General features: G+C 39.5%; 1 protein-coding gene across 1 annotated transcript in view; it reads left to right on the top strand.

Annotated features, from left to right (window-relative positions):
- GPBP1L1 (GC-rich promoter binding protein 1 like 1) overlaps positions 1–27575 on the top strand; it is a 56134-nt gene that overhangs the window by 7483 nt on the left and 21076 nt on the right. Inside the window, 5 exon segments of the mRNA XM_033115129.1 lie at positions 13555–13897; positions 14387–14585; positions 15159–15273; positions 23148–23277; positions 23675–23961. Coding sequence (XP_032971020.1) covers positions 15214–15273; positions 23148–23277; positions 23675–23961 — 477 coding nt within the window. The 5' untranslated portion in view covers positions 13555–13897; positions 14387–14585; positions 15159–15213.

The raw sequence follows: 27575 nt of genomic DNA, 5'->3' as shown, positions 1-27575 counted from the left end.
GAGAGCCCGCGCTCCAACCAGCTGAGCCATCTGGCATTGGCCCCTGTGGGAATCGAACTGGTAGCCTTCGGCAGTAGGAGCACAGAACTCCAGCCGCCTGATCCACCGGGCTGGCCCCAACTTTTATTTTACTAAATGGGTCAACTTGTAGACTTGATTTTTAGTCAATAATGCCCACTTTCCATGTGAGTAAATGTTCATTTTCTCTAATATCCAGGTACTACTCAAATTTCCCCAGCTGGTCCAAAATATGTTCATTACAGCTAGCTATCCAAGCTAGTATCTGATCCCATGACCTTGTTGCATATAACACTTTAATTTTCTTATGTCACTTTAATCTAGCAAAGTCTTTATTTTTCAGTGACTTTGAGACTAGACTAGTTGTCCTGAGAATAGTTTTATATAGTTGCATTCTTATAATATCATTTAGTTTGTTTCTTTCATTTCTGTATTTTTCTCTACACTTTACAGCTAAAGCTTGATGGATTCACATCTAAACATTTTTGGCTAGAATGCATCATAGCTATATCTCATTTTGCATAGTATCATAAAACATAATACCTGGTTGACTTACTTTTGTAATGCTAATGTTGATATTTGGATTAATAGTAAGTTTTTCTGCCTTGTAACAATAGACTAATTTGTATGATGTTACTTTGCACTGAGTTCCCAATCCCTTATCAATCATTGGCCTCATTCTTTAAAACAGCATTGAGATATAATTTACATAATATAAAATTCATCCATTTTAAATGTTCGATTCAATTATTTTTTTAGTATGTTCACAGACTTGTGCAACCATTGCCACTATCTAATTTTAGAACATTTTTGTCACTCCGAAAAGAAACCCCATAACCTTTCACCTCCCCGGCCCTATGCAACCACTAAACTACTTTCAGTCGTAGATTTGCCTATTTTGGACAATTTATATAAATAGAATTATAAAGTATGTGATCTTTTTTGTATCTGGCTTCCTTCACTTAGCATAATGTTTTTAAGGTTTATCCATGTTGTAGTATGTATCGGTATTTCATTTGTTTTTAATTGCTTTATAATCTGTTATTGGACATAACACATTCTGTTCATCCGTTCATGAGTTGATGAACATTTGGGTTGTTGTCTCTTTGTGGCTATTATGAATAATGCTGCCATGAACATTCATGTAAAAGTTATTGTGTGGATGTATGTTTACGTCTTTCTTGGATCTTGCTAGGAGTGTAATTGCTGTGTCATATGGTAAATATGTTTAACTTTTTGAGAAACTGTTTTCCAAAGTGGCTGCACCATTATAGATTTCTATCAGCAGTTTACGATAATTTCAATTTCTCTACATCCTCAGCAACACTTGGATCTGTCTTTTTTATTATAACCATCCCGGTGAGTGTGAAATACTATCTCATTATGGTTTTGATTTGCATTTCCCTCCTGGCTAATGATGCTAAGCGTCTTTTCCTGTGTGTATTGGTCATTTGTGTATATGTATCTTCATTGGAGAAAGATCTATTCAAATCCATTGCCCACTTTTTGATTGGTTTGTCTTTTTGTTGAGATATAGTAGTGTTTTATTTTACTGAGGTATAATGGACATACAACATTATATTAACTTTAGGTGTACAACATAATTACAAATTACAGTGCTACCTCGGTTTTCGAATGTCTCCGTTGACGAACATTTCAGTTTACGAAAACCGTAAATTTTATGATCTATGGTATCATTAGATAGTAAAATTCATGCTAAATTTGCAATTTTAGGGGTTGATTTTAAATGTCTGGAACGGATTAATCCATTTTGCATTTCTATGGGGAAACTGAGGTACCACTGTATTTTATATTTTATATATTGTGAAATGATCACCACAATAAGTCTAGTTAACACCATAGTATAGTTTTTGTGTGTGATGAGAACTTTTAAGATCTACTCTCTTAGCAACTTTCAAATATGCAATACAGTAAAATTAACTATAGTCACCATGTTGCACATTACGTCCCCGAGAGTAATTTGTTTTATAATTAGAAGTTTGTACCTTTTGATCCCCTTCACCCATTTCATCCATCTCCCATCTCCTACCTCCAGCAACCATGAATCTGCGAGTCTCTATCAGTGAATTCGGTTTTTTTTTTAGATTCCACAAATAAGGGAGATCATACAGTATTTGTCTTTCTTTCTGCTTGTTTCACTTATAATCCGTTCAAGGTCCATTCATGTTGTCACAAATGGCAAGACTTTATTCTTTTTTATGGCTAAACAATACTCCGTTGTGTATGTATACCACATTTTCTTTACCTATTCATCTATCAATGGACACCTAGGTTGTTTCCATATCTTGTCTGTTGTATATAATGCTGCAGTGAACATGACGATGTATATAGCTTTTCAAATTAGTGATTTTGTGTTCTTCAGATAAATACCCAGAAGTGAAATTGCTGAATCATACAGTAGTTTTATTTTTAATTTTTTGAGGAATTGCCATACTGTTTTCCATATTGGCTGCACCAATTTACATTCCCACCAACAGTGAGTGTACAAGGGTTCCCTTTTTTCCACATCCTCACCAACACTTGTTATTGCTTGTCTTTGAAAATAGCCATTCTAACAGGTGTGAGGTAATACCTCATTCTCATTTTATTTATTTTAGATACAAGTCCTTATGTACATGATGTGTAAATATTTTCTCTCAGTTTTTGGGTTTTCTTTTCACTTTCTTGATGATGTCCTTTGAAAGACATTTTTAATATTGATGAAGTCCAGTTTATTATTCTCTAAACCTAAGATCATGAAGATTTACTCCTATGTTTACTTTTAGCTCATATCCAGGACTTTGATCCACCTGGAGCTAATAGGTGTTGGTTGGTTTTTTGTTTGTTTTTTTGCCAATGGACATCCAGTTATCACAGCATCATTTTCTGAAAAGAAAGACCATTTTGCCCCCATTGATGTATCTTGACCTCTTGTTGAAAATCGGTTGGCCATAATTATGTTTTTGTCTGGACTCCTTATTCTGCTCCATTGATCTCTATCTGTGTCTGTCCTTATGTCAGTATACATTGAAGTCCTTTATATATTCCTCTTTGGTTGTATAGCCTGTGTCTTTCATCCTGAATTTGGTGTTGATAATTTTCTTGCATTTTTAAATAATTTTGTTTTATGTGAACATGTCCCAAAACTATTTAATGTTATTCATTATTAAATTGTATCATATAGTTTTTTATTTTTATTTTTTATTCTTTATGAGATTCTCCTATTTTGCTTATGTATATCTCTAACATAATTTCCTCCTGTGGAATATTGTGCAGATATCCCACAATTATGTCGTTCTTGTATTGGGGAACATTTGGGTAATTTAGTTTTTTTGTCTACTGTATATAATCCTGTAGCAAACATTCTTATATGTTTTGTCTTGTCTTGTTTTCATGTATGATTAAGATTGCTGGGTCATAGAGGTTTGACGACTTCAACTTTATATTTGCCAAGCTGTTTTCTAAAGTGGTTGTATGGGTTTACACTCCCACCAGCAGTATATGAGAATTCCTTGTTGCTTTTACATCTTTATCAATACTTGATAGTTTCAGAATTTGTTTTTGCCAGTTTCTCAGATGTGAAATAGTATCTCATGATTTGACTCCAGTTTTAAAAGTGTGAATTTGTGAGTGATTCAAGGTAATGTTTTCTGTAGTGCTTTATGTTATTTCAGAGTTACTTGCGTATCACACTCATCTCTAATGGGCAGGGTAATATGTTAAATATCCAGTTATGCTTTCTGACAGAAATTACTTTGTTGTCATTGCATTTGTACTAGAAGTAATTTTTGTTGTTTAGTAGACCCTATCATAAAATAGCAGGCTTCGTTTGTCAATATTAATAACCATGGATTTAAGTATTTTCTTAAGTGTCTTATGTCCCCTTTTGGTTTATTCCCGCTCAAATTTCATGTCCTTTAAGAATTCTTAGATAGGAAATAAACAAGTGAGACTACGTCAAACTAAAAAGTTTTTTTCACAGCAAGGGAAACCATCAACAAAACGAAAAGACATCCTACTGAGTGGGAGAAGATATTTGCCAATGATATATCTAAGGGGTTAATATCCAAATTTTATTTTTTTAAAAAAAGGCTTATACAACTCAACACCAAAAAAACAAACAATCCAATTTAAAAATGGGCAGAGGGACTGAACAAACATTTCCCCAAAGAGGGCATACAGATGGCCAATAGACATATGAAAAGATGCTCAGTGTTACTAATCATCAGAGAAATTCAAATTAAAACCATACTGAGTTACCACCTCACTCCTGTCAGAATGGCTATCATCAACAAACAACAAATGTTGGCGAGAATGTGGAGAGAAGGAAACTCTGGTGCACTGTTGGTGTGATTGCAAATTGGTGCAGCTACTATGGAAAACAGTATGGAGGTTGCTCAAAAATTTAAAAATAGAACTACCTTATGACCCAGCAATTCCACTCCTGGATATTTATCCAAAGAAATCCAAAACACTAATTTGAAACAATATATGCACCCCTATGTTCACAGCAGCGCTATTCACAATAGCCAAGATATGGAAACAACTGAAATGCCCATCAATAGACGATTGGATAAAGAAACTGTGCTACATTTGTACAATGGAGTATTACTCTGCCATAAAAAAAGAATGAAATCTTACTATTTGCAACAACATGGATGAACCTAGAGGATATTGTGCTAAGTGAAATAAGTCAGACTGAGGAAGACATATAGCATATGATCTCATACGGAATCTAAAGAATAAACGAACAAACAAAAGAAATAGACTCATAAATACAGAGAACAAACTGATGGTCGCTAGATGGGAGGGGAGTTGAGGGGATAGGTGAGAAAGGAGAAGGGATTAGGAAGTACCAATTCATAGTCAGAAAATCGTCATGGGGGTGTGAAATACAGTATGGAGAATATAGTCAGTAATGTAAAAAATTGTATCAGACGGGTATTAGCTTGTCAGGGGAATCACTTCATAAATTATATCAATGCCTATCTACTTTGCTATATACCTGAAACTAATATAAAATAATATTGAATGTCAACTATAATTAAAAATAAATATGTAGGACCAGCCCGGTGGCTCAGGAGGTTGGAGCTCTGTGCTCCTAACTGCGAAGGCTGCCAGTTCGATTCCCACATGGGCCAGTGAGCTCTCAACCACAAGGTTGCCAGTTCAACCCCTCGAGTCCCCTAGGGGATGGTGGGCAGCGCCCCCGCCCCCTCCCCCCTCCCCCGCAACTAAGATTGAACACCGCACCTTGAGCTGCCGCTGAGCTCCTGGATGGCTCAGTTGGTTGGAGCGCATCCTCTCAACCACAAGGTTGCTGGTTCGACTCCCGCAATGGATGGTGGGCTGCGCCCCCTGCAACTAGAAAACGGCAACTGGACCTGGAGCTGAGCTGTGCCCTCCACAACTAAGATTGAAAGGACAACAACTTGACTTGGAAAAAAAGTCCTGGAAGTACACACTGTTCCCCAATAAAGTCCTGTTCCCCTTCCCCAATAAAATCTTTAAAAAAAAAAAAGTATATATGTATATATAGTCATGGGATGAAAGTACAGCATAGGGAATATATATAGTCAGTAGTATTGGAATAGCTATGTACGGTGTCAGATGGGTAGTAGACTTATTGAGGTTATCACTTTGTGAGGTGTGTAAATGTCTAATCATTATGTTGTATTCGTACACCTGAACCTAGTAAAAAATAATCTATTGTCAGAAAAGGAATTCTTAGGAATTTGTCCTCTGAAATTAAATACTAAGGTAGAAAAATGGGCTCTTTTCCTTTGCTGAAGTATCAGTGAGGATTAAAAAGCTAAGCAAGGGACCTGTAACCCTGGCATTCTCCTTATTGAGGACTTAGGAGGGAAACTGAGGTACAGACAGGAAACGAGCATAGACTACTGTAGGTTACTCAGTCCTTTAGAGGAAGTGGAAGTGGTAGACATTTAACCATAGTTTTCAAATCATGAGATTTGGAAAGGAAATATTAGGGCCAGTGAGTATCTGAAGATACTCAGAAGTTAACCATCTTGGGCTCTGCAGTTTAAAGAATAAGAAATGTTCAAGGAGAGCTCTTAAGAACAGTAAGATAAAGGAGATACTAATTGGTGGAATTGTCAGTATCTCTTAAAAAAAGAAATTATTTAACGGGCACCCTGTATGTACTAAGAGATTATCTCATTTGCTGTTAATCCCTACAAGTGTGCCCCAATTGTAGGGAAGATAAATATGTAAACAAGGAAAAGTAATGCATTGTGATGAATGCTTGACTATGTGTATGATATAATGCTTTGTGAAGCAGGAATTTAAATAACTCACTTAGAAAGTGATAACTGAAGACTTGAAAATGAATGAGACGGTGAAGAGATTCCAGAGAAACAAGAAAAGTGTTGCATCAAAGCTTTTTAAGTAACAGTTGTATTTACAGAACAAAACAAAAAGAGAAATAATCACAGGGTAGGGAGAAGACAAGATATCTTAATGCAGTGGTTACCACTCATGCTGCTCTCTGACAGACTTCCCCAGGCCTTTGTGAATATTACGAATGTAAGGATGGTGATTTTTATTTCTTTTTTAAAATATGAGTTGTATTTTTTTCTAATTTTCTACTTATCCAAATAAAATTGACAACTTGTATCATTGAAACATTTTGAGATTTTATGGCTTGATGCAATCCAAACCTGAAAACTGCTGGTCTAATGTAATGTCATGGAAACCAGAAGGGATTGTAAGGTGGGATTGACCCAGGAACATGTAAGCAGTGTAAATAAGCCACTGAGGATGGGGATTCACAAGTTACTAACCGTTGAAAGTGTGTTGGTCAGGGTTCTTTGCAGTAGAGAACAGAAATGCTTATTTAAAAGCAAGGTTATGTGTGTTTCTTCAACCACAGTCAGCCTCATGGGTGATGAACAGAGTAAGGAAGAGTTGGATTTTACTGGGATTAGAGTTTTGGGAATTGGGTACCGGTCGTAGAGAGAAAAGCCAGAGAGGTGAGGGAGTCATGGAGATGGACTAGGTAATTTAAACTACAGAACTTGCTGACTGGTCTCTCTTTAAATTCATGATAATTTACAAGTGTGAGCCCTTATTGTGCTGGGAAACTGTACTAAGTTCATTTACTGTCCAGTTCTCATTTCATACCCTAACTCTCCTTAGACCCTAGCTCCCTCCTTTCCCCCTCCTGCTCATCCTCACTCTTAGCTGAGGACCTTGTTTTCTACTTCATTAAGATAGAAGCGCTTAATCAGGATAGACATTCTAAGCTCTCATTTGTAGTAGTACCCAGGTATTTTGTCTTCTCTACTATTACTGTACATGAAGTATGTACAAATTTATTGAAGGCCAGTTTCTGCTCATGTATCAGATCCCAATCTACTCAAGAACATGGTTTCCGCAGTTTTCTGCATCAGCGCATCAGGTTCTTCTTTACTAGGTCATTCCCATCAGAGTACCAAAAAAAGCTTCTTTTGACCACATATCTCCTCCTAGCCACTACCCCATTTCTCTGTTCCATAGTACTCAAAGGAGTTGTCCACACTTGAAGTCTACAATCCCTTCTCTTTAGAACCCACCCAAATCAGGCTTTCACCACTGCCTCCATCCAACATGGTCACTGATAACTTCCATGTTGCTAAATCCTGTGGGCAGTTCTCAGTCTTCCATCTCATTAAATAGCATTTGATATGGCTGGTCACTCCTATTTTCTTAAATTACACTTCTATTTAGCTTCTGGGTCCCATATTCTCCTGGTTTTCTTAGTGTTCCCATTATTTTGTTATAATACGCCAAAACAAGATGGGTTAAAAATTAGACAATGCATATTTTTTGGATTGTCCCATAGGTTATTTTTTAAAAGGCTGTATTAGAGCCAAAACCTCAATGGTGTTATAGGGGTAACTTGAGTTATTGGATATAGGTGAGGGGAAAGTAATTTGCTGTGGATTGAGGAATAAATGGGGGAGTGGCAAAATGAAGACACTAAGAGTACACTCCTCTCTATAGAAGATGTGTTAAGGCTAAAGGGAAATGAACATAAACGCCTAGAGGGAAATACAGACTCCAGGAAAGAATTTTGTTTAAAGTTGGAGGAGAATTGGGTGTGGTTTTTTGTTAGTTGAGTGAAACCAGTGTAGATAGAGGTTGTATTTACCAGAAGTAGTAGATGGTGACACCACTAGAATGTGGAGAAAATAAGATTGAGATCAGGAACACAAGGTAAAGTGGTAAAGGGAGCCTAAGGTAGAGAAAATCGGCACAGACATCCTCTTCTAGCAGTATAAGCTTAATTATAAGATATAAAATTAGACCATGTTGTGAAGTACCTCATAGATTGCTGGGGCATGTATGAAGTGTCTGATAAGTCACAGGTTTTGAAAAGGTAAAATACTGTTTGACAAATGTTGATGAATGAGTGGTTGGATCAAGTATTCAAATACAGGTAATTCTGATGTGTATGTTGCAGGGAGAGGACAAAAGCACTTAGATAAAACCTGAAAAAGAATGGATGATGTAGAGCATTGTTTATATTTAATATTGACTATTTCTATTGACATAACAACTGCATTATTACAATTTTTTAATTGTGGCAATATTATACATAAGATTTATCATTGTAACCTTTTCAAGTGTACACTTTGGTGGCATTAAGTATATTCAAAATGTTTTGCAATCTGTCTCCACTGTCTAGTTCCAAACTTTTCCATGTCCCAGACATAACCTTCGTATGCATTAAGCAATCACACTCTCTCCCCGCCAGCCCCTGGTAATCACTAATCTGTTTTCTGTCTGTGGATTGGGTATTTCATATAAATGGAATCATACAGTAATATGTGTTTTGTGTATCTGGCTTCTTTCACTTAGCATAACGTTTTCAAGGTTTATCCATGCAGTAGCATGTATCAGTACTTCAGTCCTTTTTATAGCTGAATAATATTCTATTGTAAGGATATACCACATTTTGTTTATTCATCTGTTAGTGGACATATGAGTTGTTTTACTTTGTGGCTATTATGAATAAAGCTGCTATAAACATTGACTTACAAGTTTTTGTGTGGACATATGTGTTCGTTTTTCTTGGATGTATACCTAGGAGTGGAAATGTTAGGTCATGTGGTAATTCTATATTTAACTTTGAGGAACCACCAACTGTTTTCCATAGCAGCTGCACCATTTTATATTTCTCCAGCAGTGTTCGAGGGTTCCGATTTCTCTACATCCTTGCTTTATTATAATTTATAAAAATTAATTCATTAAACCTTTGAATTCTTACCACATACAAAGTACCATGTGAGTTCAAAGACGAGCAAGGCAGGAATCTAGAAGCAAAAAGGTTTTGGCCTGCTGAGAGTTAAGATCGACATTTGTAATTATCTTAGAAGGAGCAAGTGTTAAGTGCACTAGAAGGCACAATTAAAATTCTTTGAGGATTTCAGAGGGGGAGATTACTTGTGAGGAAAGGTTTATTTGTTGACTATCAGACCGAGGAATTTATTTTTTATTTTTTATTAAGATTTGTTTTCCGCAGTTAAGCCGTTGTTTCTCAGCCTGGGGCAGCCCAGCTCCAGGGAGAGCTGTTGTTCATAATCTTAGGTGTAGAGGGCGCAGCTCACTGACCCATGTGGGAATCGAACCAGCGACCTCGGCGTGAGGTTGTTAGGAGCAAGGCGCTAAAACCACCTGAGCGATCCGAGTGGCCCCAGACTGAGGAATTTAAATCCTATTCCGTAGTTGGTAGGAAGCCAGAAAATTTCTGAGCAGGGTAGTGATATAATTTGAGCATGAGTTTAGGAAGAGTAATCTGGCAGGCAAGAGGAGAGGCTGAAACTGAAGGTGGAAGTGACCAGTATAGTGCCTATGAAACCAGTTTTTGGTTTTTTTTAATTGGAGAGTAATTGGAACCTGGAATGACAAATAGAAATAGAAATTAAGGAATGGAATATACGACTTGGAAAATCTTACATCTTTGTAGTCTCCCTAGATCTCATCTCTTCTCCTGACTTTAAACATCGTCTACAATATACTGACAGTTCTCAGAATTCTGTCTTCAGAACAGACCTCACTGAGCTCCAGACCACATAGTTTACATCTCATATTTATACTAGTTTTATCTTGATTTTTTTTTCTCTCTAGTCTAGTCTTACACAATGTTTTTAAATGTTCTAAAGATTTTAAGTGATGTGTTTTTCCTCCTCAGAATTTCTCAGTGGTTAAGCAAAAGTCCCTTCAATGAGTTTCTCTATAAAAATGGTCAAAGTCTCAAAAGGCAGCACCAAAGAACTTTACAAAATTTTGTAAAAGATATAAAATTTTGCAGAGCAAAGTAATTTCATTACAAAAACATTTGTCTAATAGAGAAGGTAAAACAAAATGCCCATAGTTCCACCATCCTAATAAAACCGTTATAGGCATTTTGTCACTTTTCTCTTTAGTCTTTTGCTTCCAGAACAGGAATTTCTTTTATCTGTCCTCTTATTTGTTTGTTTGTTTGTTTGTTTTTTACTAAATACTCTCCCATTTGTTGGTCATCTCCTCCTGGAACTCTGCTAAAGAAATTTGGGATCGAGTATTGACTGAAAAGATGGCGTGTGTGAATTGGAAGACTGGAACGTGCCGAGTGCATTTTGAAGGGGGGAACTGTTTACAGTTAAAATTGAGGCATTTTCCTTCATGTCTAACAGCTTCATAACCTAATGGATGGGTGGTGGTGATTCATCTCACTGCCTTGAATTTCAGGTTTTCTGTGTTTAAACCAGAATTTTTAAGACTGAAAGAATGCAGCAAACAATTGTCTTTTCTGTAAGGAAGCTTGATTTGATTGGTATTTTTTCACAAGACCCTATCACAGGAACATTATCATACCTTTATTACTGGTGATTGCAGGTGTAGACCCACATAAAAACAACTCTGAATTATACTGAAGGGAACAGTAACCAGTCAGCATTTACTTCCTGTGTAAGTGAATTATATGATGGTCATCTACCTAGTTGCACAAGCTAGAAACCAGAGTATGAGCCTATGTTTCTTCCATACCCTCTAATATCCCAATAGTTGTGAAGTCCTGTTCATTTCACTTCTTCCTAAATATTTTGTGAATTGGATTCTTTTAATTTATTTATAATAAAAGCTAGTCTTCCCCCAGAGTGTGTCTTGCTATTCCTGATTTTTAAAATATCGAGACTGGACCACAGAACCAATATTGGGATTATATTTGAGCTAGCTCTTCTTTGTGCAGACTGGCCCCAAACTTCAGGCCTTTATAGCCAAAGTGCTAGCCAGCCCTGTCCCAGCTCACTAATGAGGCACCTCTTTGCTGCCCAAGAGAGCAAATGAAAGGGAGAAATTCAGTTTCTCTTCTTCACCTGGAACTCTTTTGGAGGGGATAGTTTTCTGATTTAAGTGTCTATTGTATGTATAATATAATAATACGTACAGGTCTATCCAAGTTTTCTATTACTGTGCCAGTTTTGCCATTTCATAGAAATTTATCTAGTTTAAGATTTTCACATTTATTGGCATGTAATTGCTCATAATATTTTGCTTGGAATAGTTTTTAACTGTTATGTTTCCTCGTTTTCATGCTGTCTTCATTTGTATCTTTTTTCCCCAAGCAATTTACCAAAGTTTGTCTCATTAATATTTTTCAAAAGAATCACAATTTTTAAATCATCTCTGTTTTTTCTGACCTTTTCTTTTTTGCTTCTCTGTTTTAGGATTGCTTTATTGCTCTTTTCTCATCGTCTTGATAAAATGCTTAGGTCAGTTTGTTTTTTAAGCCTTGTTGTTTTAAATGTTTTTAAAGCTTATTTTCTACTATGTGCTTTACCTGTAATATTACAAATTTATTCCGTGTTTTTTTTTGTCATTCTATTTAAGTATTTGAAATTTTCTTATCATTGCCTCCTTTCTTGCACAGTAAGAAACCGGGCTCCCATTCTTCCTTAATGTGTTTTACTTTTTGATCAGTTCCCAGTATCTAACCAACTTCCAGTTACCACCTCCTCACTTGAAATGGGTTCCTTCTTCACCACACCCAGGTTGCAACACCTGTGCAAGGCACGTTGCTGCATGGAAGCCCTTAGCCTGTTTGGCTTTGTTCCTCTGCCAGGATGTCCTCCTCATTCCACTCTGCACTGGGCTGTCCTCCTACTGGGACACTCACTTTACATTGCCTAATGGGCTCTGACATCCTGCACTGGACTAATGCCATACACACATTTCTCTATCCCCCACCCCACATGGACATCCTTCGCTACTGATCAGGCCCCAGCACTCTGCGCCGTGCCTCTGCAGCTCCCCCTCTGCTACCCACAGAACCTTATCTTGCTTGGCCCCACCTAATGGCTTTGGACGGGATTTCTTCAGAAAGGGGACGGAGAGTAGGAACTGCAAGAGAAAAGCATTTTCTAATTTTAATACAGTATTAGAGGACATAGAATATTCTTTGAAACTAATTGAAGCTTTTTATATCTAGTAGAAGGTCAATATTTATGACTTCTATTTTTGCTGAAGGAATATGTATACTCTGAGTGATTGATATATATGTATGTCTATATACATATATATGTATTTCAACTAATAAATTACATTATTTAAATCTTTTACCCAACTTCTTATATGTTTGTTCTATTAATACTTTTTAAGTATTATAGGTACATTGAAAAAAGGTGTAGAGAACCAGTGAATAGTCATGTGCACAGCACTCAAGAAATAATGCATTGTGGATACAGTTGAAGTCCCCTGGGACCTCTTTTTGATTCCTTCCCCTTTATTTCCTCACAGAGGTATTTACTATCCTGAATGTGGTATTTTTATTCCCATGATCTTAAAACAGTAGAGCAAGGCTGCCAATTGATTATAAGACTAATACCTTCCAAACTAGAATTTATCAGCATAGATCAGAATTGCCCACAGATGCAAACATTCTGTTATATCAGAAAACTTTCTAGCCCCTGGAAGAATGTTGAGAATTTGCCAAAGAAATATTTGTGTCATATCTTACTGCATATCTTAAGTCAGAACATAAGAGCTTAAGACTCTTAATTGATAATTAGGTATCTAAAAATATGTAAATATATGAGGAGTACTGTGACAGACGTCTTATTTTTAAGGATCTAGCTGTGTGTATTAAATAATTAGATAGTTGATGACTCTGGTAATAAACCAGCCAGTTATATGGGTCTTTGACCACTATAACAGCAAGCCGTTCCATATATGAGAAACTATCTACAAGTGAATCTAACAGACTCGTTAATTTCTGAATTACCTGTGATAGCTAATTGGATAAATGGTTATATAAAAAAGCAAATTCTATTCAGATGATTTTTCTGAAATCCTTAAAAGAATTATAGCCTGTTATATTTTACTGTAGGTGGTGACACATGAAATTAATGTCTAGATTGGGTTTAAAAGTTTTGATTGGGTTTAAAAGTTTTGACTCCTAGAACCTTTATTTGATTGACTGTCTCATTTTAGCAATTATATAAATGATTTTGCCTCATGATAATATGTGTTATTTTGTTTTTTTTTCATTTATAGTGTTATATTCCTGTGGCCTTTATACTGATTGAGTAATGATGAAAATGTATCCAAAATAATAAGTGACTTCTCTACTAAAGCAGAAGATTCTTCGTATCACCTTCCAGTAACTCAACTCAGTCTTCAGGAAGAGACATAACAAGTGAAATTCAGAAAACCGAAGAGAAGAAAACCTCACTTTGGAACTGTCTTTTCTCCTTGATTATTCCTTAACCCATCTTTCTACTTGTTATAATTTTTGCGGTGAATTTATAAATAGTGAAGACCAAAGAAATAGAAGATACATTTGGGAGCTTTATACCAAGAAATTCGCCTTGAAAGCTGCTATTCTTTGGAGGGAAAAGTATATCAAGTTCCTGTCTGATTTTTTTTTTTTTTAAACAAGATTTCTTATATCCTTAGATTTTGAATGAGAAAACAAATATAAATACATAGCTACACACTATTTTTAATAGCCGTGTAAGAATAATGAGATTTGTATATTAAGGGCTTTGTCATGTGGATGATTTGACACTTTAGTTGATTGCTCAGAAGATCTTTTATAGCTCTTTAATAATTACATTTTTGATCTATCACTTTGATGACATTTGCCCACACGAGTCCACCTGTCTTTCTAGCTATGACCTTGTTATGAATAGTATTTGTACTCACTGCAAATGTCCGTGTATTACCTATTTAAGCAATATCGTAGTGCCATCACTCAAGGAAGTTGAATGAGGTGAACATAGACATAACTCTTTCCCCTTCCCCCCATTTTTTAAATGTAACAAATACTTTTTATGTCCCCCTTCCCCCTTCCCCTTTCCCCTTCCCCTTTTTGGAAACGTGTCAGAAACTAGATAGTTTAAGATGAGCAATTGAAGGGACTGAAAGAGTGATCCACACAGAGCCTGGCTTCTTTGTGCTTCATCACAAGGCGTGCTGCTGGCCAGCCTTTATTAAGCAGCCTTTTAACAAGAGAACCTCGTGGGAAATCCAGCTGGCAGACTCAAGAAGTTCAGGAAACAGGACCACAGAGGTTACACTCTGGGGTAAATATTCTCCTATGTCTAACTTTGGAAGAAGACTGTGTATGTATATGTATCATGGAAAATATACTTCTTTCTGATGCATTTAATTTGGGGAAATATTTGAGGTGGTTTGGAGACACCAAGGGGTCTCGGGAAAACTGATGATAGTTGGTGTTTGAGGAAATTAATGTGAACTAAATAGAAGAACTCTTGAAAGGTTACATCTTCCTTTTCTAGGAGATTTTTTTCTGCTGCTTTTGCCAGAGGTTACCTGAGTTACTTGAAGCACACAATCTCTTTTCATATGTATCTGTAATTTTAATTAGGTGTTTATTTTTAAGATTCTTATGATATAACTTAAGAATTCATTAGCTTCTTTCATATAATTTTCCAGATCTATGTCACGTTTTTCTTTTTATGTGTTTTTCATGGTTGTATATTCATAGACTATTGCTTTTGTTTAGAACTTCTCTGAGGTATGGAGTCTGATAACTAGAGAGGCTCAGAAGGCAAGTCTTTCTGTGAAGAGGGGGATCTTAAGTAATCACAGGCTCCTCTTGCAAGTACAAACGATCTGACTTTTCTCATTTTCAGATCCTGGCCATGAGGTTGGATGCCTCATCTTGATGAAAAGAGACACTGGACCTAAATGGCGCAGCATGACTTTGTTCCTGCTTGGCTAAATTTCTCAACGCCACAGTCAGTTAAGGTATTGTTCCCTTCCTGTATTAACTATCCAAATACCAGTTCTTTTCATCCCCAACTTGTCTGTGGACTTTGTTTTACAGTCTAAGTGTCTTTTGTATATTTAGCCTTGCCTAAGGGTTTCAAATATGTTTTCGTAGACCAATTACCTTTCTTTTAAAAGGATATAAGCAATTAGGCAACTCAAGTCAGTGTATACCCTGCTACTGCCAAATATACCTTTTTTTTTTCAACATGCTGAGCTTTCTGTATTAGCTACAGCACACTTTGGAACTAACACATACTAACCTGTTACTGAGGACAAACGGGCAGAGGTAAAAGGAAAATGGTTTTGGGGGAAATGGACCTTTCCAATGAATGCACGTTCATCTGTAGTAAGTGAAGAGATGGGAAAAGGAGAGACAGTGATTGATTGACTGCTACCTGCTGCATGGATCTCAGAGTAAATCCTCTAAAGTCTATTTTAGAGTCAATAATCTACTTTAAGATTTCAGAGGGAAATGTGTGTTACATTAGGGATAAAGACAAATGAACAACCAGTTCTAATAAAGCCCTAGTCACAGTACACAGAAGGGTAGCGTAAATTATTGATAAAGGAAACTGTTGGGACGGAATCCCAGAGAGCAGTTTCCAGGCTCTCAGCCTCACGTGGAAAGGAGCTGGCTCGGTTATTAGATGGCCATCAGCTGTAATCAGATGGCCGTCAGCTGTAACTAGTTGGCTATCAGCTGTAACCAGTTAGCCATTAGCCACTAATATAACTGCCATAGCAACGCTGGCAGGTTGGTGGATTGGCAGAGAAGCAGACGATGGATTGCGGATCGTGTGGATCCTGCTGCTTGTAACTCCAACCCAGCTGCCAGAGAGAATATAATGGTATGAACCCCCTATCCATGGCTCCGTTGGTGTTCCTTTTTGGCCTCAGCATACTCTGTGTCCACCCGCCAAGAGCGGGAGTGGGACCAGAGACCTTGCATGATACATGGCACAGTGAGCAGGGTGTGGTGCGGGCCAGAATTTTCAAAGGGGTAATGGAGCAGTTTATATGTATGAAAGCTCAGTTTTGGGAGGCATGTAAGGAGAGGCGCCAGGAACAGGAGGCGCAGTCTGCCTGGGAGACTCGAGTCTTCGGATAGCACACCACCCATTTGGCCATAGAAGGCGTTGCCTTCCTTTTGGTAATCTGCTGCTGTAGGCTCCGAGGGTTGTGGACATTTGTGGGGACAGAGTCCCAGAGAGCAGTTTTCATGCTCTTGGCCTCATGTGGAAAGGTGCTGGCTTGGGTAGTAGGTGGCCGTCAGCTGTAACCAGTTAGCCAGTTAGCCACTAATATAACTGCCGCCGCTGTGCTGGTTAGTCAGTTAGGCGGTCGGTTGGCAGGCAGAGAAGCGGACAGCAGGTTACGGATCATGTAGATCCAGCCTCCAGTGAGACTATGGTGGTATGACTCCCCTACCTATGCTATGGCTCTGTCGGTGTTGTAACTCTTTCTGGCCTAGCCATATCCTGCGTTCTTATGTGGGGAGCGGGAGCAGAGACCCCTCAGGCCGCCCCGCATGGCGCAGCAAGCAGGATATGGTGCTGGCCAAAACCTACCGAAGGATGGTGGATGCATATGAAAGCTCAGCTTTGGGAGGCCCGTGAGGAGCGACACCAGAACCGGGAGGCGCAGTCTGCCCGGGTGACTCAAGCCTCCAGATGGCACACCACCCTTTTGGCCATGAAAGGCATTGCCTTCATTTTGGTAATCTGCTGCGGCCTTAGGCTCCGAGGGTTGTGGACATCTTACACAGAGGCTTCCACCCACTCAGACACATGGCACAGCGAGCAAGATTCTGACCAGGTAGGAATGGCGTCTGACTGGGCAGGAGGACAGGTGGCCCCCCACAGTGTGTGGTGCCCGGTGGCCACTGTTCTCAGGAGTTGGACCCCTGAGGAGGGGTGGGAGGACATGGACGGCTCTCCAGCCAGCGTGGAGAGGGCCCTGTGGGCTCTGGCTGAGCGGTTGCCGGAGGAGGAGAAGCTACAGCCAGCCGCGTGGGCTAGATGTTCCTCACGGCCTTGAGTCTCAACAAGGAAAATGCGCTTAATGAAATAGCTCAGGTGCTGGACCAGTTGTCCCGGTTGGAGGCGCTGGAAGCTCTGGTCCGCCTGTTAGAAGAAGGGCCCCACAGTGGAGATTCTGAGGCAGAGGCGGAGGAAGTGGAGACAATGTAGCTCCCAACCCCCAAGCCCGGCCAATCTTGAAGCAAAGGGTAAACCATGAGCAAACTTTGGGCCCCAGGGGCGTTGCTGCCGGCAACCCAGCTGTGACTGAGTTCACAACCTACACCCCTTACACTCCCACTGAGTTGCAGGAGCTGAGGAGGCGGTACAGACAGAGCCGTGGAAAGCCAGTCTCGGCTTGGCTACTACGTTTATGGGATGAGGGAGCAGACAGCATTCTCTGCTCCCCAGGCGAGATGGAAAAGCTAGCCTTTGTGACAGTGCATCCGTCCCTGCGACAAAGGTTACAGAACTGCCATAGGTTGGCCCAAAACCAGGGCAACCATTCTCTAATGGGGTGGCTCACTGCTGCGGTACGCACAGTATGGGGACAGGCCGGCGAGCTGCCAGACACTATGAGTAAATGGCAGTCATATACGGAACTTACTCAAATCATCCGTGAAATGGGTATGAGACGTGCTATTTTCAACCCTAATATGCAGGGGCCGGATGACGAGCTTTTTACAGCCAGCATGAGAGATCTGGTTTTGGATACTGCACCTGCAAGTGGTTTTGGATCCTTGGTTGCCATTCTTATGCCCTTTGTGGGGCGACGGATCCATGAAGGTACAACTGCCATGGCCACCCTAGGGGATGTTGAAAGCCGGAGGCGAAGGAAGTTAAGACAGGAGGTCTGCGCAGTTGAGACCTGGAAGCCCAAATCAAAAGTAAAGGGGGCAAGGTTGCGGGCCTCAGAGTAACACTCACACAGATGTGGCGTGATCTTTTGGCAGCAGGGGTCGATTGGGGAAAAAATAGAGCGACAACCCAATGCACTCTTCTTGGAACTTTGGAAACAGTTGCATCCGGAATAGCAATTCTGGAGAAGCCTAAAGAAGAATTTTGGGAAAGCACGACCTGTCTCCCTCCAGGACTTCATGCAGCCGCTTGAGGCCGACTCCTTTCAGCTTGATTAGCGGTGGGGCCGAGGTACCCGGTCAGAGGGGACGAGCAGGGACTGGAGGCCCCACGTGTAAACTGTCCATACATTGGTCCTCTTCTAATGTGCAGAGAGTTTTAGCCCTAGTTGACACTGGCGCAGACTGCTGTCTTGTTTATGGGAACCCAGAGCTGTTCCCCGGACCGGCAATCTGCATTGATGGCTATGGGGGAAAGACTGTGACTGTAAAAGCTGTTTTCTTACCACTGGGTATAGGAAGGCTTCCCCCTCATACCTACAAGGTTTATGTCTCCCCCGTTCCGGAGTATATTCTAGGGGTGGACGTACTACATGGCCTCAGCTTACAGACGTCGGTAGGAGAGTTCCGTCTCCGGATCCGGTGGTGAAAGCGGTGACACGCGGGCATGCTCGCCACCCTCCTCAAGTGTTGCCACAGCCCTGGCGTGTGGTTACAGTGCGACAGTACTGCCTTCCAGGAGGACAGGAGGAGACTGATAGTACCCTAAGAAGTCCAGGAAGTGTGACTGTGCCCAGAAGGTCTGGTGGTTCCCTTAGAAACCCGGACTGTGCCCAGAAAGCCTGGCTGTGTCCAGGATACTGCGTTCACCTCCAGGTTCCTCGCACGGGGCCCCTCGCAGAAGACACTTTTCGTGTAGATTGTGAGGCGAGACCCTGTAGGGTTGGAGTGTGGGGACAGAGTCCCAGAGAGCAGTTTCCAGGCTCTTGGCCTCACGTGGAGGGATGCTGACTCAGGTAATAGATGGCCGTCGGCTGCAGCCAGTTTGCCAATTGGCCACTGATATAACTGCCACGGCTGCACTGGGGAGTCAGGAGTCGAGTCAGGCGAGTGAGTCGGTCAGTGGGCAGAAAAGCGGACAGCAGTTTGCAGGTCGTGTGACTCCAGCCTCCAGTGAGACTATAGTGGTATGACTCCCCTACCTATGGCTCCGTGGGTGTTCCTTTTTGGCCTAGCCACATCCTGCGTTCTTATGTGGGGTATGGGACCTGAGACCCCGCAGGCCACCCCGCATGACAAATGGCGCAGCGAGCAGGATCTCCCACACGACAACATCTTACACTGAGACCTACCACCCACTCCTGGTGCTGTGAGCAGGATTCTGGCCAGGTAGGAATGGTGTCTGACTCTGGGCAGGAGGACATGTGGCCCCACAGTGTGTGTTACCCGGTAGCCACTTTCGCAGGAGTTGGACCCCTGAGGAGGGGTGGAAGGACATGGATGGCTCTCCGGCCAGTGTGGAGAGGGCCCTGCAGGTTCTAGCTGAGCGGTTGCCGGAGGAGGCGAAGGGTCCAGTCGGCAGTGTGGACTGGATGATCCGTCACCGTGTTGCGCCATAACTCGGACGAAGCGCTTGCTGAAATAGCCCGGGTGCGGGACCAGCAGCCCCAGTAGGAGGTGCTGGAAGCTCAGGTCCGCCAATTAGAGTAGGTATGCCGTGGTGGAGAGACTGAGGCAGAAGCGGCTGCTGTGAGTGGAAATAATGTAGCTTCCAATCCCCACTCCCGGCCTATCGTGCAGCAAAAGGTGAAGCATGAACAGCCTTTGGGCTGTGGGGGCGTTGCTGCTGGCAACCCAGCAGTGGCTGAGTTCACAACCTATACCCCTTACACTCCCACTGAGTTGCAGGAGCTGGGGAGGTGGTGCCAGCTTGACTGCTGTGTTTATGGGATGAGGAGGCAGACAGCATTCTCTGCTTCCCAGGCGAGAAGGAAAAGCTAGCCTCCGTGACAGCGCATCCGTCCCTGCGACAAAGGTTGTAGAATTGCCATAGGTTGGCCCAAGACCAGGGCAACCACACTCTAATAAAGTGGCTCACTGCTGCAATACGCACAGTATCGGGAGAGGCTGCCGAGCTGCCAGACACTGTGAGTAAATGGCAGTTGTATACTGAACTTGAGACTCAAGTCCGTGAAATGGGTATGAAACATGCTATGTTCAACCTAAAATGCGGGGGCAGATGATGAGCATTTTACAACCAGCATGAGAGATCTGATTTTGGATACTGACCCTACAAGTGCTTTTGGATCCTTGGTTGCCGTTCTTACGCCCTATGTTGGACAGCAAATCCATGAAGTTACTCCTGCCGTGGCCACCCTGGGGGATGTTGAAAGCCAGTGGCAAGGGATGTTAAGACAGGAAGTCCAAGAAGTTGAGACCTGGAAGCCCAAATCAAAAATAAGGGCGCGAGGTCACGGGCCTCAGAGAGTAACACTCATGCAGATATGGCGTGATCTCTTGGCAGCGGGGATTGATCAGGAAAAAATAGAGTGACAACCCAATGTACTTTTGTTGGAACTTTGGAAACAGCTGTGTCCGAAACAGCAATTCCGGCGAAGCCTAAAGAAGTCCGGGAAAGCTTGACTGTGTCCCTCCAGGACTTCATGCAGCCACTTGAGGCTGATTCCTTTCAGTTTGATTAAGGAGGGACCAAGGTACCTGGTCAGAGGGGACGAGCGGGGATCGGAGGTTCCACATGCAACTGTCCATACATTGGTCCCCTTCTAATGTGCAGAGGGTTTTGTCCCTAGCTGATACAAGCTCAGACTGCAGTCTTACGTATGGGAGCCCAGAACTGTTCCCCGGACCGGCAATCTGCATTGATGGCTATGGGGGAAAGACTGTGATGGTAAAAGCTGTTTCCTTACCACTGGGTATAGGAAGGCTTCCCCTCCATACCTACACAGTGTGTGTCTCTCCTGTCCCGGAACATGTTCTAGGGGTGGATGTGCTACATGACCTTAGTTTACAGACATCAGTGGGAGAGTTCCGTCTCCAGATCTGAGTGGTGAAAGTGGTGACACGTGGGCATGCTCCCCACCCTCCTCAAGTGTGGCCGCAGCCACACGTGGTTACAGTGCGACAGTACGCCTGCCAGGATGACAGGAGGAGATTGGTCGTAGAATTTTGAAATTGGAGAAGGCATATATCCTGAGGCCAAGAGCCTGGAAACTGCTCTGTGGGACTCCATACCAACCAACCTTTGGGAAGCTGGTAAACTTAAAAATGCTTTCCATGTTGCCAACCAATGGAAGAAAGACAAAGTTGATAGGTAGTCTCAAAAAAAAAGGTCTACCTTTCCTATTTTTAAAAGTGAATTTTGGGGAAGATGTTCCTGGTCTATCTAGACCCACCACCTTTTCTCTGAACTTCCGTTTGAATTACCCTTGTGAAATTCCTAAGGTTTCATAATTGACATAATCTGACACAAGTCTTTGGGGTGGTGGGCCTAAAGGATTAGGTGTGGGATCCAGAAAAGCATTTAAAAGTATGCAGATCTTATATCTGCAAAGAATAATTCATATAGCACAGTGAACTAAGTAAAAAACAAAATAGGCAATATGATCTCGGTATTTTCAATAAAACTACAGTAAGCAAAGCTGTGTGGTATTGGCATACGGATAGGCATATAAAGTAATAGAATAGAGAATTCAGAAATAGTCCTATACATACAGTCAGTTGCTTTTTGACTAAAGTGCAAAGGTAATTCAATGTGAAGGTGATAGTCTTTTTAACAAATGGTTCTAGAACTGGGTATCTGTGGGAACGAGAGGGAAAACCTCAACCATTACTTCATATCATACACAAAAATTAACTCTTAAGAGGATCACAACCTAAATTATAAAGCTAAAAACCATAAAACTTTCACAGGAAAGAATAGGAGAAAATCTTTGTAACCTACTAGAATAGATAAAATTAAAAGAGACTAACAATATTAAGTATTGGTGAAGATATTAGTGAGAAAATAGTTGTAAAAATGTCTGTGCCCCAACCTATAGTTTTCCTATAAGCCCTTGTCAACTATATCTGTACTTTAAATGGCTTTTTAGACTTTGGTTTCTATCATTTGAGATTAAAGAATGTTATAGAATAAAATTATTGGGGGATGGTAGCTGAGGGTAAAGGGGAACAAATATATGGTGATGGAAGGAGAACTATGGGTGGTGAACACACAATGGGATTTATAGATGATGTAATACAGAATTGTACACCTGAAATCTATGTAACTTTACTAACAATTGTCACTCCAATAAACTTTAATGAAAAAAAAAATTATGTGGAATAGGAAGGGACATTAGAGTTCATCGATAATACTGTTTCTTAAACTGCTTTCTTTTTTGTGTACCCTCAAAGACTTATTTTCCCTGACCTCTTCCCTCATGTGTAAATGAGTAATAACGGGGATGATGCCAAATTATGGTATTGTTATTAAGTAATGTTTGGAAATAAGTGTTTTATAAAACTATAAAAACTTAATGGAGTTGTTAATGGCCCACCAGGTGTTTGTTAAAGCGCACCTTTCTCTCCAATTCTAGAATAATTTACAGAAATAATAAACTGTTTAGAATTTTTTTTTAAGCAAGCATCTTGCTTTGCCTGTCCTATTGCAAGATTAACTTAATACTTTTAAGGTAAAGTGTTGGGATTTATTCTTTCTGATGGGGTTTTTTGTAAATTATTGAAGTAACTGCATTTTCTCCCCGTCAGGGATAATATAAATGAGTTAATGATTGAATATGTAATGTACAGCTTCTCGAACTCAGAGGCCTGTGGTACCCTTATTATGATCCATATCCTCATAATAGCAGGTATCTGCCACCATTATTACTTGTTTTCTAAAAGCCTGATGCAAAACCTGAGATACTGAAAGAGACATCTACTTATCTGTTTGTTTCTCTATACTTTACCGTCTTAGTCACCTACAGCAACCTTTGAAAAACACGGAGAGCACCTACCCCGAGGAGATGGTAGATTTGGAGTAAGCCGTCGTCGACATAATTCCTCTGATGGCTTTTTTAACAATGGACCTCTACGAACTACAGGAGGTAAGCCATGCCCAACTTCCATGACTATATTTAAGCTACTCATTTAGGGCAAGCCCATCCTGGGGGTGCATGTCTATAATCTTGAAATAATGAACTTTTGTAAATATAGTTCTCAGTTAGATCCTCCAGTAGTCATTACTCAGCTATGTTGGCTTTCTAAGTTTAACATTCTTACATTCTCATGAGTCCTTTATTCAGTAGAACTCATACAGAAATTATATTAAAAGAGAAAGATGTATTTTGTGATTCTGTTTTATGGACTTAATCTTTTATTTAAAAAGTCCCCTGAAGAGCTTTTGGTAGTACCATAAATCAGATCAGGAAGCATCTGGCCCAGTTGTTTCTGAATTTTCAGGAAGCAAACAATCTAATGTGTTACGTTTCCTTACTATTCTAGATTCCTGGCACCAGCCCTCCCTGTTCCGCCATGATTCTGTGGACTCTGGTGTCTCTAAGGGAGCATATGCTGGAATCACAGGGAACCTATCTGGTTGGCATGGCTCTTCCCGAGGTCATGATGGCATGAGCCAGCGTAGTGGGGGTGGCACAGGGAACCATCGCCACTGGAATGGCAGCTTTCACTCCCGGAAAGGCTGCGTCTTTCAGGAAAAGCCACCTACAGAGATTAGGGAAGAAAAGAAAGAAGACAAGTTGGAAAAGTTGCAGTTTGAAGAGGAAGACTTTGTAAGTATGAAGGTTTAGTTGTGTGGTTAAAACCTAACAAATAATGTCTTAAATATAAGACCGTGTTAGTAATGAGAACATTTCAGAAATTATTAAAAGGAGTCCAAGTTTAGATTTTTATTGGTTTTAGAGGAAAGGAGTTGATTAGCATGAAGATGATGACCAAATACCCTGTGTAACTTTCATCAAATCTTCATTTTCATCTTTATGCCTTTGGAACTTCAAAAAAAATATGCCTTTGGAACCTAAAAAAAAAACTTTAAATTTCCCTTAAGTTTTATAAGGTTCAATATTCAAATATAATTATATAAAAATGTAGTTTTACATGGTAAATTGTCTTTTTCTCCAACTATTAATAGAGGTTTCTTTCTCTTGATTTTGCCCGCTTGTATAAAATAGTTGTGGTAAGTTATAAATATGCAGTTAGGAGAGTCTAGCTGTTGCCTATATATTTAGTAAAACTTTATGCTATTACATACTGAATTATATGCCTTTTGGGCTCTAAACTAAAGTGGAGTTTTTAGTTTACCTTAAAAAAGTGTAATAATTTTACTTAACCAAATATATCAAAATTGTTATCATTTTAACATGTAATTGATATGTTTAAATAATTAAGATAATTTACTTTTTGTGTGTATGCTGGCTCTTTAAAATCCTTTGTGTATTCTATACTTGTAGCACATTTCCATAGACTATGCGTATTCCTAATGCTCAGCAACCACGTGTGGCTAGTGGCTACCATATTAGATAGTGCAACTCGAGTTATTTTTAAGTAGTACATAAGATTAGCCAGTCACTTCTATGAGAGCTGTTTTACAATAAAACCAACTAAATAAGAGTTAAATTTAGGCATCATTCCCTCTTACGTCTAGAAAATGCCCTGGTGTCCTTAATTTAAATGTTCTTTATTAATGTGAGTTCCTACCCCTGAACACCCATTTTTCAAAACTATTCTTGGAAAGGTCTATACTGCCCTGACATCTTGAATATTTGTCCAGAATATTCTAGATGTCTAGTAGTTCATTAATTATGACATTAAATTACAGTTTTGATTATTTATTCAGTAAACTTATAAAGCAAACCCAAGAAAGACCAAGAATGATTAAGAAACAAAATCTCTGTTCATCACATTTTGGGAACTTGGTGAAATCCTCATCAAACCAGCAACCAAAAAGTTTAATTTTATTCCTATTATAAAATGAGTTTCTTTTTGTACTTTTTGTACTTTTATTCCACGTAATTATAATTCTATTCCACTGTAATTATTATTTATATCTGACATGAATATTTATCTAAAGTACATCTTACACTATGACCACAATCAGCTGAGCATATAGAAAGCAAATTTATTTGGATCTAATAGTTCTGGCTTCTTACGTGCTTTGGTAAAAAAGAGATTGTAACAAAAAAAAGCAGTGTGGGGTAAAGTGGAAGGTACTTAAAATACCTTCTAAATTAGGTATTATAATGCTTATTGGCATAGTTTGAAAAGGTCCTTTATCACTTCTGTGGCATTTCAAGTGGGAGATGAAGTGACAACGGAAAGAAAAATGTTAAGGTAGCATTATCTTCACCTGCTAAGTGATTTAAAGGGAAGTTTGCTGTCAAATCAAACCTGAACAAGGTCAGTAAGGGCAAATTTATTTTGTATTTATTTTTGTGAAATATTCTAAGTGTACATAAAATACGGAGAAAACAGTCAAGTTAGCATATCACCTAGCTTTGTGAAATATTAGCATTTTTTCACATATGTGCTAGACAATTAACAAAGAGGCAAGACATTCCAGATACAGTTAAAGCTTCCCTAATCTGTTCTCCTCACTTTCCCCTAGAGGTAATCATCATCTTGATTTTCAGCGTTTTATCATCCTCATGTATATTTTTGATAAACTTTTACTCCCCCGTTTCCCCGAAAATAAGACCTAGCCGGACAGTCAGCTCTAATGCGTCTTTTGGAGCAAAAATTAGTATAAGACCTGGTCTTATATTACGTTATTTTATATAACACCTGGTCTTATTTTATATAAGACCGGGTCTTATAATATTTTATATTAGACCTTATAATATTTTATATTAAATTAAAATAATTTATTTTATATTAAATTATTTTATATTAAAATAAGACCGGGTCTAATATAAAATAAGACCGGGTCTTATATTAATTTTTGCTCCAAAAGATGCATTAGAACTGATGGTCCGGCTAGATCTTATTTTCGGGGAAACACGGTAATTTGAAAAGGTAAAACAGGAGGAGCAGAATTGGAGGGAGAAGATAACGAATTCTTGGTACCAAAGACATGGGTGAGATCTAGAGATGTGTACCTGGAAATAGAGAGAATAGTTATGGCTTGTGGATGGGTAGACTCACCCAAGGAGAATAATATATACCGAGAGGAGGCCTAGAACAGCACCTATGGATAGCAGTAAGAAGGAACCGAGAAGTAATTAGTTAAAGAAGGGGTATATAAAGAAAGAGTAGCCAGTCAAAAACAACAAATTAAAGGTATTTTGGAAACTAATTATTTTACAGTGGGTTTTCCATATATTTTTTCTATACTATATTTTATATAATTTTTTTTTGTTTTAAATAGTATTAATTATTTAACAGTCCTATATTGTTACCTTAGACAGGTTAAATGACCCAAATTTTCCCTGAGTTGATAGATAGACAGTAATTTACCTTGCAACATTGTAGTAGGTAGTAAATGTCACATAGGTGGAATGATGTATGTGAAACACTTCGCACCTTGACACGTGGGTCTTTGCACTGTAGCTATTATTAAATGTGAGAGAGTTTTGGATTTGGCAGTTTGAAGTGACCTTTCAAATGTCATTTTCAAAAATGATGGGCTTAGTTGGAAGAATTAGAGAATGACTCGGTTATGAGTGGTATACTCTTTGGAGAAAGAGGAGCCAGGTGTTGGGGTACAGTTTTCTAGGAGCAAGAGACTTCAATGTGGTTGGAACCTGAGGAGGAAGAAATTGGTGGAGAGAAGGGATTCTGAGAAGATGACAACGGTGTAACCATACCCTTTGAATCTCCCCAAATTCCCCTGTAAATGCAGAGCTCCCTTTAAAATGAGGAACAATATTAGGATTACTCTCACTGAGCATTTAGCATTGTACTGGAAGTACTGGCAAGTGCAGCAAGGCAAGAAAAATAAAATGCATACAAATTAAGAGGAGGAAAAAATTTTCTATTGGCAGATGACATGATTGTTTATATAGAAAATCCTAAGGACTCTATAAAGAATTACAAGGTTTCAGGATTCAAAGTCAATAAAAAAAAGATTACATTTTTATATACTAGCAGCAAGTAATTGGGATATGGAATTTTATAAAATGCCTTTTGTAAAATAAAATAAAAAAACCTTAAAAACTGCTTAGGAATAAATTTAACAAAAGATGTGAAGGATACCTATATTGAATCACAGAACATTGCCAAGAAAAATTAAACATCTAAATAAAAGGAGAGAGATACTATTTTGAATGGAAGGCTTTGAATTGGTTAGGATGTCAATTCTATAGATTCTGCACAACCCCAACCAGCATGCTTTCTTACAGAAATTGACAGTTATTCTAAATTTATATTGAAATAAATATAAATAGAATAT

Source organism: Rhinolophus ferrumequinum, chromosome 9 (genome assembly GCF_004115265.2).
Source record: "Rhinolophus ferrumequinum isolate MPI-CBG mRhiFer1 chromosome 9, mRhiFer1_v1.p, whole genome shotgun sequence".
Taxonomy (NCBI): Eukaryota; Metazoa; Chordata; class Mammalia; order Chiroptera; family Rhinolophidae; genus Rhinolophus; species Rhinolophus ferrumequinum.
The sequence above is the reverse complement of the archived record's forward strand: the minus strand, read 5'-3'. Positions and strand labels throughout refer to the sequence as shown.